This window comes from Epinephelus fuscoguttatus, linkage group LG5 (genome assembly GCF_011397635.1).
Source record: "Epinephelus fuscoguttatus linkage group LG5, E.fuscoguttatus.final_Chr_v1".
In the NCBI taxonomy this organism is placed as follows: Eukaryota; Metazoa; Chordata; class Actinopteri; order Perciformes; family Serranidae; genus Epinephelus; species Epinephelus fuscoguttatus.
Window position 1 is genome coordinate 4,002,147 of NC_064756.1, and position 14,705 is coordinate 4,016,851.

General features: G+C 41.9%; 1 protein-coding gene across 7 annotated transcripts in view; it reads left to right on the forward strand.

The window, feature by feature from the left end:
* The window catches only part of LOC125889140 (eukaryotic translation initiation factor 4 gamma 1-like), a 52,776-nt gene that overhangs the window by 19,181 nt on the left and 18,890 nt on the right, over positions 1-14,705 (forward strand). For 4 of the 7 annotated variants that reach the window (XM_049576864.1, XM_049576866.1, XM_049576867.1 and 1 more), the window contains one exon: positions 8,977-9,116. In XM_049576864.1, coding sequence (XP_049432821.1) covers positions 8,977-9,116 — 140 coding nt within the window. Of the gene's footprint in view, positions 1-5,530; positions 5,686-6,010; positions 6,171-8,976; positions 9,117-14,029; positions 14,390-14,705 lie in introns of those variants that run through there. The other 3 variants (XM_049576869.1, XM_049576870.1, XM_049576871.1) reach the window with 3 other exon arrangements.

Below are 14,705 nucleotides of genomic sequence, written 5' to 3' on the forward strand. Positions count from 1 at the left end.
CAGCTGGCGCATGTGAAAAAAGACGAGAAAGTCTGCCTCTCAAAGGGAGACAACACGAGACAACACAAGCTTGGTGGAATATTTGAGTTACCAAACCATGACGTCCGTACCGAGATACTTACCGAACCATGATTTTTTTTTGGTATCATTACACCCCTATTATTTATTGTTCTAAAGGTTTGTATCCAAAAGGACTTTTCCTTAGGAAAAGTACAGAAGAGTATTGAAAAGTATCGAAATTCATATTGGTATTGGTACCGAAACAAAGATTTTGGTATTGTGACAACACTACTGTCTGTTAGTCACTTATTCTACAGCAGGAGACAGCACTTCAAAATAAAAGCCCTGTGCTGGAAATTCACTGCACTCCAAAAATTAAGTGTTTTTTTTAATTTTTATTTATTTATTTATTTTTTTACAGATTTGACATGTTTGCGAGTCACTTGCGGTCCATTCAATGTGGACCTTTGACCCACTTTTGCACCACGACCCACCACTTGAGAACCACTGCTCTTGAGTGTCAGGTGTGCAATACAGAGTATATGAGGTTTATGATACAAAGACATAATGTTACATAGCATATTTGCCTTCTTCTCGTCATAGTTTGTACTCTGTGTCTTGGTGCTTAATATGTGGTCCAAACCATGAGAGAAACACAAAAAACCCTGGGTACATTCTCTCCCCCTGGGTAACCCTCAGTTTTTCCCCAACTCTTTGTACTTTGCAGCCATTTGACAGTCTTTATAGTGGGGTGAGGAAGAGTCGTACAAATGTACATACTTGCGGACTTCTTCAATCAACCTCTCTCCATTTGGTCCATGTTTATGGGAAGATAAGGAGCAGTTGGAAATGCGTGGGAGGATATGTGTGATGCTACCAAGCTGACCAATCAAAGTTGTTGGGGTCTGCGTCACCAGGATGTGTAGTTACATTTCTGGGGAGGTGCATGTCAGGCCACGGTGTAGGTTATGGCGTAGGCTATGCATCGACACAGAGACTACACCATATGTACGGCGTCAATTCAATGCAGTATTATAAATCCTGCTTAATAGACCAGCTAACTTAGAGGTGGGAACTGAAGTATTGTACCTGCTCAGAATCAACATCCCATCATGCACACAGAGCTGCTCTGCTCTGAAGAAGATGAAGTAGCAGAATCTGTTTTTTGTACAAGGTTTTCATGTAAGTTCAGAACTAAAGAGCATAAAAGTTCTGTGTATTTGCAGCCATTTTGATAGTCTTCGTAGGGGGTGAGTGTCAGGTGTGCAACACAGAGCATATGTCTGTATGCTGATAAAATGCAGCTGTGAGATATGTTGTTTTGTCGCTGAGGGGTGTGGCTGCATTCTGGAAAATGTTAAAAAATGCTGACTGTCATAGTCAAAACAGGTTGAGCCAAATGGGCACTCAGGAAAAATGAAAGCCTGTCAGCATAAATAACAACTGCACTGAGCATTACAGATCAATATTTTGTTTGTAACTGTATGAGAGTGTTTTTCTATAATACACTCAAAGAATGTGACATGAATATTTCATTTTTTTCTTTGTCTTTATTCATTCCAAACATGCTCTGTCATCACATTACTTCACATCTATTCCTAAGTTCAGTTCAGCACTACCGATGTTTGCTGTTGATCCCATGTGTTGCCACACCCTCTAGAGGTGGCTGGGTGTCATTACATCACAGGAAGTGATGATGCCCTGAAAACAAACTTGCTGACCCCCCCTCCAGCAGGCATCTGAACTATGTGTTGTCTTTGTTTAAACTGTAGCTCATCAGCAATAGAATGCGCTGGCCTGAATACAGGACTGTAAAAACACAATTCTTCCTATTAGGCTTTGCATGTCATGCTCTTTGCACGACAGTGTATGTGCACTGTATGATGTGCATGGCACTTGAACAATGCCTCTGCACACTCTGCACCTGCGTATGCATCAGTGTGAACATTGACAGCCTTTTTAGATTCAGTGTAAGTCTTGAGATGAAAATGCTTTTAGTTTTAGTCACATTTTCGTCATTTTTATCCATAGTATTAGTCGACGAAAATTCCTGACATTTTAGTCAAATTTTAGTCAATATGTTCTATATGAAATTTTATTTTTAAACTTATCCAGTGAGGCTAATTCATGTATCAGAAATAAGGTGACAGGTTGTATAAAAATTTTATTCAGACCATTTTGTTTTTTTCTACAGCTACAAATAATTTCACACTCTTAGACTGTCATTTCTCCAGCAGTGTTTGACAGGTTTAAGGGCTGATTTATGAGCACGCACTTACTGATCATCATTTGAAAAACTCAACATCTCTCTATTTATGCTCTCAAAAACTTTGACAGCCCAAATAACTAATGTGAGACAACCAGGATTTGTCCCGAGGTTCACTGTAAACTCCAACTTATCCATCTGACTGTTAAGAAGCAGAAAAATAACTTGATTAAAGCCTGAATTCTTTCTTAATGTGCATCATGTTAGTCTGGAGGTTTAAGCTCGTGTCCTCTCACAGAGTTGGTGATTCAAACTCACTTGTAACACATCCCTGGGTACTTCCAACATTTGGGTTAAGTCTGTCCTCTCTAGATAACACATGAAGGAACCCAGGTGTTGTGAAAGAGTGATTGATTACCCCTGATAGCATTTGCAGCTTTTTCCCAAGGGCAGAGTTGTTGATAGTTCAGAAATCCTTTTACCCATACTCGGCCTACCAGCTTTCCTCAGACCCCTTCATAATGTTTTCAGATGGGGCAGTGGGTTTGTGTGAAATGCAACCGGCAAAAATAGGTTGATTTGAACATGTAATCAAACTCTGTGTATTGTAGCTGAAAATGACCCTGGATCAGTTTATAAAGCCCTCCAAATATAAGCTATTGCCTTGAAGGGGATTTTCTCTATGTGTTGATCAGTGACCGTGGAACAGTGCCTGAACTTGAAGCCTTTTTAAGCAGTTTCAGGATGTCTGATGGTCTCGAATGGTTTGATCAGATCTGTGAGCCTGAGTTGACCTGAAACAGTTTTTAAGTCAGCTAATTTTACTTTCTTGTGGCTGCACAAGAAATTTGACCTGATTAGTTTTTGCATCCATTTCATATGCATGAAGTGAGCATCTCTCACAGGCCACACTGGAGTGACATTTCATCCAGCAATGTCAAAAGGTTCTTTTTCAAGCATACAAGCATGTATGTGGATCTGCACCAGGTCAAGAGGATGCAATACATTTTTAAGTTACAGATGATATATGATAGAAGTCCATTCAATGTGATGTGGAGGATTCAGGTTTTGGCCACAGGCATTATGTTTTCGGGTTGTCCGTAGGTCTGTCCGTACACCCGTCCAAACCAGGTGGATTTGATATCTCAAGAACTCCTCAGGGGAATTTCTTCAAATTTGGCGTAATCGTGCACTTGGACTCGATAAACTGATTCGATTTTGGTGGTCAGAGGTCAAAGTTCAAGGTCTGTGTGACCTCATCGGTCTCATTCTTGCGAACGTGCTATCTCAAAAACACCTTGAGGGAATTTCTTTTCTATTTGGCACAAATGTCCACTTGGACCCAACAAAGAACTTATTGAATTTCGTTGGTCAAAGGTCAAAGTCAGTGTGACCTTACAACCATCTCATTCTCGTGAACGTGATATCTCAAGAACACCTTAAGGGAATGTCTTTAAACGTCACACATCCACTTGCACTGAAGAATAAACTAATTAGAATTTTGTGGTCGAAAGTCAAAGGTCAGTGTGACCTCACAAAATATGTTTTTGGCCATAACTCAAGAATTCATACGACACGTATGACAAACTTGACCGGTGCACGGAGACATGCAGTCGTGTGGCGGTAATTCTAGTTTGCAAGAATCGTACAAGTTCATGACATTGTACAATTTTTAGGTTTTATCCACATGGTGGAATTCACTTACTGTAAGTTTGGGGTTCAGTATCTTGCCCACAGGTACTACGATATGCTGACGGGGGGATCGAAGCACTGATCTTCCAACGAATGGATGACTCACTGTACTTCCTGAGCTACAGCCACCACTTGGTTGCCAAACATCCAATCTGAACAATGCTGTCCTGAGGGGTACTCAGTCCCGCTACATTTTTTTAAAAAATTCATTTTCCATAGCCGCTCATCCTGTTAGGGGTCACGGAGCACTGCAGCCTATCTCAACTGACATTGGGTGAGAGGCAGGGTTCACCCTGGACAGGTCGCCAGACTATCACAGGGCTGACACATAGAGACAGACAACCATTCACACTCACATTCACACCTACGGATTACTATGGATTATGGGAGGAAGCTGGAGCACCTGGAGGAAACCCACACTGAGGAGATGGGGACATGGGGAGAACATGCAGACTCTGCATAGAAGGGCTCCCCCACCCTGGGGTTCGAATCAGTAACCCTCTTGCTGTGAGGCGACAGTGCTAACCACCGTTTTTGTGTTTTGTTTGTTTTTTTAGTATTTTGATATGTATTTTTTAATATGTGCTGCGGACACTTCTGGTTTTGTACTTTTGACTAAAACTAGACATGCTTGGCATTAATGTTAATTCCAGAAAAGTTGATTTCTCTAAAATGTATTTTTTGTGAATTTTCGTGTTGTTCGTGACGGTGCGACTGCCAGGCTTGGTCCTTGCATGGATTTCTATTTGATGTTCAGATAAGTTACGCTCTTCACAACAGTGGGCTGCTGGTGGTATGAGAGAGCTGCGAGCTGCTAGATATGAGTATGACTGCACAGGACATAATGTCCCATGTGTTTGTGTTGGAGGGTCTGTGTCACATCGGTCATTCTGCCAGTCACATGGCATGTCGTGACAGGAGGCTGGCACATGACCCTAAATAACTGATCATGTGACAGGGAGATATGGCTCTCAAACTGTGGTCTCCTATGGACTTGACCACTATTTTTGCTTTGAAAGTGTGCAGTTGTTGTTGGCTGTTTCCACCATGTTACACAGATGAGAGAGTAACACAGATATACTGTATGAAATGATTTGGCTTTTTGCCTTCAGGACCTGCAGTGCCCACTGTAAAGTTCTGCTAACTGCGTAGTAACAATCCCAGAATATCATTCCAACTCCCCCCTCCGGTTCTCTGAGTGGTGCAGTCTCTCTGACCATTGAGTCCTTTTCTAGCAGTCAGGTAAAAGCACACACACACACTGTGCTGACGGAGTATGGCGACTATTTTTAAGACTCCCACCCCCCTTAGTTGAGTGATTAGCTTAACTCTTCCCATATACTCACAGCCCACCCCCTTTGTAGTAGGTTGTGATGCCAGTGTGAATCAGATCTCTTATTCAGGGTGGAGGGATAGAGGACTCTTCAGGCAGATCAGATTGGCTCTGAATGACACAACTGAATAGTTCAGCTTGCCTGCCGGTACACTGCAGAGGGGGTAAAGGGAGGGAGGGAAGAGGGAAGGGGGGAGGAAGGTGAAAAAAAGTGAAAGGAAGGGAGGAATCAGGAAGGTCAGAGGGAGGAGCATAACGGAGACACGCTGGAAGAGGGAGGGCTAAGCATTAAAAGAAGTCATTCTGAGAGGGCACCTGTAGAGAGGACGGGAAGAAGTTAGAGAGGGGGTTTGAAGAGAAACCCCCTCTCCTTTTTCTCTCCATACGCAGTTTTACAGTCAGCAGGCATTCAGCATGGGGAATCGAGGGTCTCAAGAGCAGCAGGACTCTGAGGGTAGGTGTCGTCTAGACAGTGCGTCTCTTTGCAGCCCCCCCATCTCCTATTGCTCTCCCAATCTCCTGCACTTTGTGAGTCATATCTCAAGCCTCTTATTTACAGTGTTGGGATGCTGTCCAAGAAGAGTCTCCTTCTGCCTTCTGGCTTTCTGGATTTGAGCATACTCCTATTCTCCCTCTCTCTGTCCTTCTGGCTCTCTCTGTCTGTCTTCCCTCCCTTTCCCTCCAGCGCGCTCTCTCCCCCAGCCGGTGTGGGGTTTTGACTATATTTAGGCTGTGCTGCTCCTGGTCAACAATGCAGACTCAGTAATGTGAGTTAGACTGAAATGCGCGCAGAGGGGGAGAGAGGCCGAGCAGGAGCTACCGTCGGGCTGTGAGAGAGGCCTCTGCAATCTGAGGATTTTTTTTTTTTTTTTGCCCTGGGCCTTTGAAAGTGGGCTACAACTGGTTCTGAACTGTAGCTGAGGCCAGTTACAAGGCCAGGTAATATCTCTGAGTGGGTGGATGTCTTGTTGACATTATTGACCGCATAGGCTAATAAGTTCTTTGAGCCTTTGGAAGCTTTGATTTAGTTTTTTTTCTTGGTCATGTTGGCAGCAGAGTTCTTCACAAGTTAGTGAACATGAGAATGATCCATTGCCTCAAGTAATAAGAGACACCGCTGCAGGGCAGGGCAGAGGGAGAAGCTGCTGTGTCATGGTCGGAGGGCCTACCTGTGGTGCGCCCCAGGTGCCATGTCTGCTTCTGTTCATTGTTGCCGTCAGATATAACACGTAGAGAGATTTTGAGATGGCACAAAAACACAGAGTCAGTGGAAACAGACAGGTTTGAGGCGGTGATGCCTCTTCAAGTGGTGCCAAGTTTATCATGAGTGAGGACACGTTGATAGATGCAGCTTGAAAGCATCTTGAGAAGTATTGCTCCCTCTGCAGCAATGTTTGGAGACAGCAGTAAGAAAAGGGCTTGGTGGAAATGAAGCAGTCTGATTTAGTGGTATTTCTTTTTTCATCTTTAAGTGCAGTCACCTGATACTTGATTTCAGTCACCTGTTGCTCAGATTGCATGGAAACATGGGCTGCAAAACACAAGAGTAGAGCTGTAATGATTGGACGATAAAATTAATCTGCAACTATTTTCAGGTCATCAAAAGTGAGGGTGTATATATTTATGTACCGGACTGTTGGTTGGATAAAACAAATACTTTGACGAAGTCCTGGGGCCTCTGAGAAATTCTGTTAAGTATTTTTTTCTCATAATTTGACATATAAACACATCAGGATAATAGTCTGCAGATTAACGGATAATAGACATGATGGCAGTGTTGTCATGATACTGGAATTTCTTACTTTGGTATAATACCTTGGAAACTATTGATATTCAATACCATGTTTGATACCATGGAGGGAAACTGACTTAGAGGGCTTAAAATGTAAAGTTTTTATTAAAAAATAAACTTAACAAGGTGATAGCACGACATCTTTTCTTTTCTTATGTAGTAACTGTGCTCAACAGAATGACTGTAATTAACATTAACAGTAAGAGAGAGCATGAAAGCACAGCTGGTAGTAGTCTATCAAAACTGTGGAAAATGAGTATTGAACCCATTTCAAATATACAAAATGGATATGCATTGATAAATGTCTATTTTTGACAACCCTAATGGTAGTTTCAGCCCTTCCCATATGGTCGGTCTTGAAACTTGGAGCGACATCACTTTTCTTGTGCTGCTTTCAGACACTTTTCATAACTATTTAAACCACTGGGACCTGAGCAAGTCGGTTAGATTTCTTTAAAGAAAGGGCAATCAGCAATTTGGCATAACATGTCCCCGAAACTGCCAGAAATTATTAAAAGGTGACAAAAAAATACCTGAAAATTAACTAAAAGAGAGAGGGAGAGATAATTATTAGAAAATATATTAAAAAGAAAACTGAAATTATATTAATGATTATTATAAACCTTTGTAACTTTTTTTTTTTTTACCAAAATGTTGCTGATATTTGAGTCATTTCTCATTAAGCCTTCTTTCCATGTATGTACAAGACAGCCAGTTTGCTCAGGTTTCAAATTATTAAATGAAGCAAGACAAAAATTCAGCTCATATCTCATGATACTTTGTGTTAATACAAGGCCTCATTTTGATGGAATGCTTTGGCTGTATGGCTCAGCCAGGCATTTTTATAACCATAAAAGTAAACAACGTGCTGGCATGGTTCGTGGTATTTAAATCTTTGAACCTCTGAGCAAAATGGTGCGATTTCTTTCAGAAACATGGGGAAAAGGGCAATGAGCAACTTGGTGAAAAATGTCAAAAATTGCAACCAAAAAAAAAAAAAAAAATTGAATTTTTTTTTAAAATGAGGGAAAAACTATAAACTATATTTACATCTATTATTACTTTAACAATTATGTTACAACTTTTAAGCACTCTTTCCAGGTAATTTCCTTTTTTGTTTGTTTTTTACTTTATGTTTTTTTCTTAAAATGTTCTTATTTTAATTTTACTCTGTTTTACTAATTTCTTGCCAATTTTTTGGGTCATTTCTTCTTTCGATGCTCATTGCCTTCTTCCCATGTTTTTAAAAGAAATCAAGCCAATTTGCTCAGGTTTCAAATGGTTTATTATATTATTCACTAATCTAATCGATGACATGGTGTGATTGTTCTTACAGAGTTTAAATAATCAATATTTGTCCTTCTGCAGTCCCCAAGCTATTAATAATGTATTATACACTTATTTATCTGTAGATTCACTCATTAATCACAGCTCTGTTCTTTAAGATTACACTCTCCATTTTTGACAGATTGTTGTGGCATTAACATTGAAGTGCTGCTGTGATAGATTTCAAAACACAAGATGTCTCTACAGTGTCCACAGGAACATTGTCAGGACACTAAAGCTCAAACATAATCATTGTTCATAAGTTTAGTCGAAGCATGTTCACAGAGACTGTAAATCACTCTGTGCTTAAATATTTGAAGGATGCCTAAAGTGTAACACATCCTCAATAGGCACTGACAGAAGTACTCAGTTACCTCACTGTAAAGACAGAAAGCTGCAGCTGTTGCACTGCAAATCATCAACAAATCAAACCTTCATGTTTTAGATGCACATTTAAGTAGCCTAAAAGAACATTAACAATGTAGACTGTAAACAGTAGCTACGTGTTGTTAAGCCAGTGTGTGTGTGTCCTGTGTACAACCTGGCTGATGTGTTTGTGTCAAGTTATGGCTGTAGGATTAAGTCAGTATGTGTTGGTTTACATTCTTCTCTCTGTCTGATCCACAGCAGGGGCCTACTACCCCGCCCAGCCTCAGTTCACCCCCTCGGTGCAGGCGGCACCCGTCATTATGAACCCAGCCCCTCAACAGCAGCAACCACCACCTCAGCCTCCACAGCACATCCACACCAAGCGCGAACGGAAACAGGTACGTAGTGTCCTGCGACACAAAACATCTTACACTTTGAGAATGGATATCTAGTTCAGTTCTAGTTTTCATTTCACCCACTTACGATGTACTAATACTTTCATAGCAGAATGAACCACCAGTAAATGGAGAGGCTTTTTTTTATCTCATTAAACATGGTGGAAACCATAATAGGAAAATAACACAGACTTAACTGGTCGCCTAAAATGGAAACTTGTTATCAGGCATGTTTGGACAAGATCTGTTTATCAGTGCAGGTCAGGAACTTTCCCAATTATTTTGTGTTAATTCCATTTCTAAACATCATATGTGTGTTTTCTGCTTTGGAGAAAATTCCAGCTCCAAACAGCCACTGTGATAAACTCAAGGTTCCTCTGATAATGTCGGACTTATCTACTCAGACATCGGCATGACATCTCGCTGATACTGCAGACTAAAAGCCAAACAGTGTTTCTGGTTCTTGAAAGATAGAAGGGGGTTTGATCCCTGCTGTGTTCTGTGTTTTGTTTTAATGCAGCAACCTTATCTGTTTGCTGCAACGTGTCATGCACAGTCACATGCAGCAGACATGTTCATCCAGGTGCACACAACAGTCATCTGTAAAATTAACACTGAGTGAAGTCAGTGAGGAAAAGGGACATACTGTACATTTAGGCAGGGTGTGTCATAAAGTAGCCTATTTCCTCTTAACACAGCTTTGCCAACTCACCTTTGTGTTAATCAATACACAGTTGAATTTCTCTCTAATGCCTCCTGAAGCTTTATTCGACAGTGAATAAATTAAAATATAAATTCTGCTGGTACAGAACAAAAAACTGTCACCAGGTATTTTTGTTTTTTTGTTAGTTCCTTTTTATATCTAAGTGAAATATCTTATCTTTCAGTTTCCACCTGAGAACAAAGATCTAAAGGGGCACGTGACTGCAGCAAGTCTCTTATATGGGCCATACACATGTCGCGTTTTGTGCACCCTCACATTAATTGTTTTCAATGTAGACGCAAAGGTTGGGATCACTCAGGTCTCCACGATACTTAAGTTATGAAACAATATTCTTGCAATTTTAAATATGTTGCGCTGCTGTATGCTGAGGATTGCGATGATCTATATTGGGATTTATTACCTTTTTTCAACTGTAAATTATGTCCCCAAAAGAAAACATTGTCAACATCTGTTTTGTCTAATACTTGACATTGTGTGACGATATGATATTGCCTTACAAAAATATAGATGCTATGCTGTATTGTTTTTTTTTTCTCCCACCACTAGTGGACGCACGGCAAGTGCACTGAAAAACCAGAGCAACTCTTCTGCTGAGTGCCTGATTTCAGGGCATGAAGGTTGCACCCTGAGAAAAACAAAGTATAACTTTTGGAAGGCAGCAGCGTGCACCATGTCATGTGATGAGGAACAACCAATCACAGCCAACAGATATCTTTCCCGTCTTCAGTAAATATCAGTCTGTGATAGATATGTATGAGAAGTTGATGATTTTAATGCAGGGCTGCCCGGGGCTTTACATCTGTCTCACGGACGATATTTTTGGCCCAATACACACTTGCATAACAACACCTGGAACGAGATCAATTCTGCACTCAGGATTTCTGGTAAATAGGCTATGATACAGTGCAGGTTATGGTCGCTTAGCAGCCTCAGATGCAACCTGCCTTTGCGCCCTTGAAAGTTGGCTTAGAGTAGGCACAAGAGCAGCGCCCACCTTGGCAGTTAAAGATGCGGCATGTTTACGGCCTCTTACAAGATTGCAAAACCAACTTTGTGTGAGGGGAAAATCTCACTAAGGTAAATAATTGGACTTTCAGAGGCATGATGTTATAGTTTGGCTTCAGATCCTGTCTGTTTTAAGCTTTATGATCTGTGTCGAGTGAATTTTTGCATACATTAAAAATGTAATTGAGCTCTCAATAATACAAACCTGTCTGCTTCTGTTTTAGCTTTACGTTGGCATAATGCTCAGCTAGTTAACTAACCATATGCTGATAAACTTCACCGCTGTATCAGCCAATATATCATGGGACAGGTATCAGCTGTACTTCCAAAACTGCACTGGTTCAGATTTTTGATTTTTAGATTTGAGTCATCAAGCACCAAACTGCTGTGCTAAACTCAGATTTGAAAAGGTCTTTTGGGAGCAAACCTTCTGTCACTGGCTCCACTGTAGAAAGTTGAAGGCATTTTCTTTGCCCTGTGATTTTTGCACGACACGCAGCGTTCAAAGTGGCAAGGGAAGACTAAGAATTCCCCCTGGAGAGGATGTGTTTTGTCATCTCAGGGGAACCCCACCAATTATGCAAATTGAAGTCTCTTTACAGGTCTTTGGGAGCTTTTCTGCTGTATTTGTGAAAAAAAAAAGTTGTATGAAGCCTTTAGTGGCTCCAGAGGGAGCAGAGTGAAGTTTGAAAACTGCAAGTTTGAAGATGGAAAAAAAAAAAAAATCTGGGTAGACCGCTTATCATATCTGCTGGAGGCTTGAAGCTCCAGGCTACATAAGCCATTACTAGTGTGAAAGCTTGGTTGAGTTGCATTGTGGGTAATGAAGGCATCTGGTTTTGACAAGGAAGAAATGCATCGACTAATACAGGTAATATCTTTGGTTCTGCGATTTCAATCTTGTTTTTACTGTCCAGTAATCTGTCCAACAGTGTTATGGGAGTACAATGCTAAATCTGTACAGTACTACTTTATATTATGAGCTGGCTGAAATGCTTTATGGGACCTCAGTGGCAGAACCATCGTTATAAATGTTAAGCAGACAGAGTTGGGTTGTTTGGTTAAAGCTGATTTCACAACAGTGTAATACTGCAGCTTCCTTTTTAAAAACTCTTTGTAGGTGATGTGTTACCGAGTGGTACAAAATGATTAATACCTGAATGCTGTAACTTTACATTAGAGTCCCTGTAGGCACTTACTGTTTTGACCTTTTCAGTGCAGAAGTTTTTTATTGAACAACTTCCTTGCAGTAATATGAAGAAATACCATTGTTTTTTCATCAGTAACTCAATGACCTGATGGGTTTGAGATAGTGCAGCTCGTCACTGGTGTTGCAATCTCTCTATATGATGCTGGAGTAATTCTTGGGTCTGTAGAGTTCAGTTTACTGTTTGAAACTGATAGTGGGGAACTTGACCTTAACTTAGTGTGCTGTAAGAGTAAGCCGCTGTACGACATATTCCCCAGTTCTACAGCATGTCTAGTGTTTCCTTTGCTCTCTAAGATGGCCCTGGCTTGGTATGTGGTAGCTCTGTGTGAACTGTAGCCCCAGTTTGTGCCTCTCATGTAATCATCGTTTTTACATCTGACACTTCTGTGATGCTGGTCACATTTGAGAAAGTATTTTTAGACGTTTCCAGATTCCTCAGACTCTTCCAACCAGATAGAATTAAAAATATTCTGGCTGGTGTACTGTTGATGCAACTGACGCTTAAAGCTGATTTCCTAGTTTTGTAGTTCTCTTATTTTACTTAAATCATCATCTAGTGGCTCTGTTTGTGTGAGTTTCCCCTCACTACCCTATTCATAGACTGTGTCAGTTTGTCTTGACACTAGTTTTGGCCAGCTCTGAGTGTTTGCCTCAGTTTGTATGGGCCTGTTGTTAAGTTTTGGCCTGACTGATCAAAGTTTTTTTTTACTTCATGGTGGCTGGAATGTAACCTTTCTGTTTGTATTCATCTGGCTAAACTTGCCACATCCAATGTATTCTCTGCTGAAAGAAATGAGTCAGTCACTAAATCCACTGCCCGTGTTACCAGGAAAATGCTGTCAGTGTTCAGTGCGGGGACTCTGTTCTTTTGCTGCTAGACTTTCATGCTGTCGGGTCCCTCACACCGGGGGACTTGGCTGCTTATCAGCAACTGTGGTCACCTGGGGTGGACTTTGGCTCATTCCCATGAGCCCCAGCTGATGTTATAACACTGGCTACAAAGGCCCAGTGCACAATCACCATCTCTGTCACACACACGTCCACACAAAATGTAAGACTCAAACTCAAGATGACAGACAGGGAGGGACTGGAGGAATTGCAGTACAGTGAGTGTACGTGTTTCAGCCGTGAGACTACGTGAAGGCATTTGTGTGTGCATAAGTACACACCACAAGTTTTGCATTCTTGGTTTTGGGGAGTGATGCACTTTTTAGAAAGTAGGAAAAGATTTGGTGTCGTGTAAAAGACACGTCAACAGGACACAAGGCTCTAGTGTGGGCAATCTGTGACCCTCCATTTACAGGACAGTGCAAACTGCAAGGCTGATTTACTGAACACAGGTACTCAAGCTAGTTACATGTCAAATAGAGAGATTAAGGAAGGGTGTTTGAACTTGGTAGATTGTATGATGAGTATTTTAATCATCTATTTTGTTCATTTATCTTTTTAACTGCTGCCATTGACTTCTTTTGGTACCTGGTTACATGAAAAAGTTGTAGCTCTCAAAATTGCCTTTTTTCTGCGCCCCTTCTCTTTTGCTCTCCCACTCACTGTGTGTCAAAGAGAACTCAGAGGGGAGGGGGGTGAAGGACATGTCAGCACATAGCTCAGCTCCACGTGGCCACCGGTCTCCTCCCCCTTCTGAGCCGGAAGGGCTAACCAACCAGCCTTCCTCTGCTGCTGTGGCACCCCACTCCTCCTCCTCCTCCTCCTCCTCCTCCTCCTCCTCCTCCTCCTCCTGTGCTAGTTTCCTCTGCTCTCAGAAGGGGTGAGCCTGGAAAAAAAACGAGAAGCGACTTGAGTGTGCTGAATGACAGAGCAGGCAGAGAGCATGAGGAAAAGGGGGAGTTACTTCTGCTAGCTGCAGCTCATTTGATAACGATAACTCTTTTTTTTTTCCTGGAAACCCTCCCATTCCCCCCTACTCTGCCCCTCCTTCACTCTCCGGCCCCTTTAACTGTCTGTTAGTCTCTGTGGGAGGGGTTGCGCATTCCAATACCATAGCTTTACAAGGCCAGTCGCTTTATCCTTTTTTTCCCCTCCCTGTTCTGTTCGGCGTATGAAAGGGGGAAAGTTATTCAAGTTGCTAGCTAGCTTAGTGACAGTCAGGCCCAGCCCTGCTCTGTCCTGTCCTGCCGGCGTGTAGCACTCTATCACAGCCTGGATGCGTGTGAGTTGAGCTGAGGTAAAACTTCACTGGCTACGTCCAACCGCTATCCTGCTTTGTGGGGTTGAAAGTCCAGCCCTGAGTCTGCTGGAACCGCTACTCCAGCCCCAGGATGAGAGAGGCCCGCTAGGGTTTGTAATGCTCCGAGAGAGGAGTTTAACCAGTGAAAGGTCAGTGGTGACAAGCAAATGTTGTTGTTCTTAAAGTCCAAAGTAGGCCAGAGAGCAGGAGCAGCTCACTGTTAACTTTTACAGTTTAATCCTTGTGCAGGGACTGTGTACGTCACTTTGATAGCAGCGCTGTGGCTCATACCAGTTTGATGACAGCTCTGACTTCCCAGATTAAGCATTTAGAGTGTGAGTGAGAGAAAAAAGAGAGCTAAATAGAAAGCATGTGTTTGTAATGTATGGGCACTCCTTGTGAGCGAGTGATCAGATTTTCACTGTTTTTTTCCCCTCTGCTGCTGAGTGTTGTGTGTGTACACAG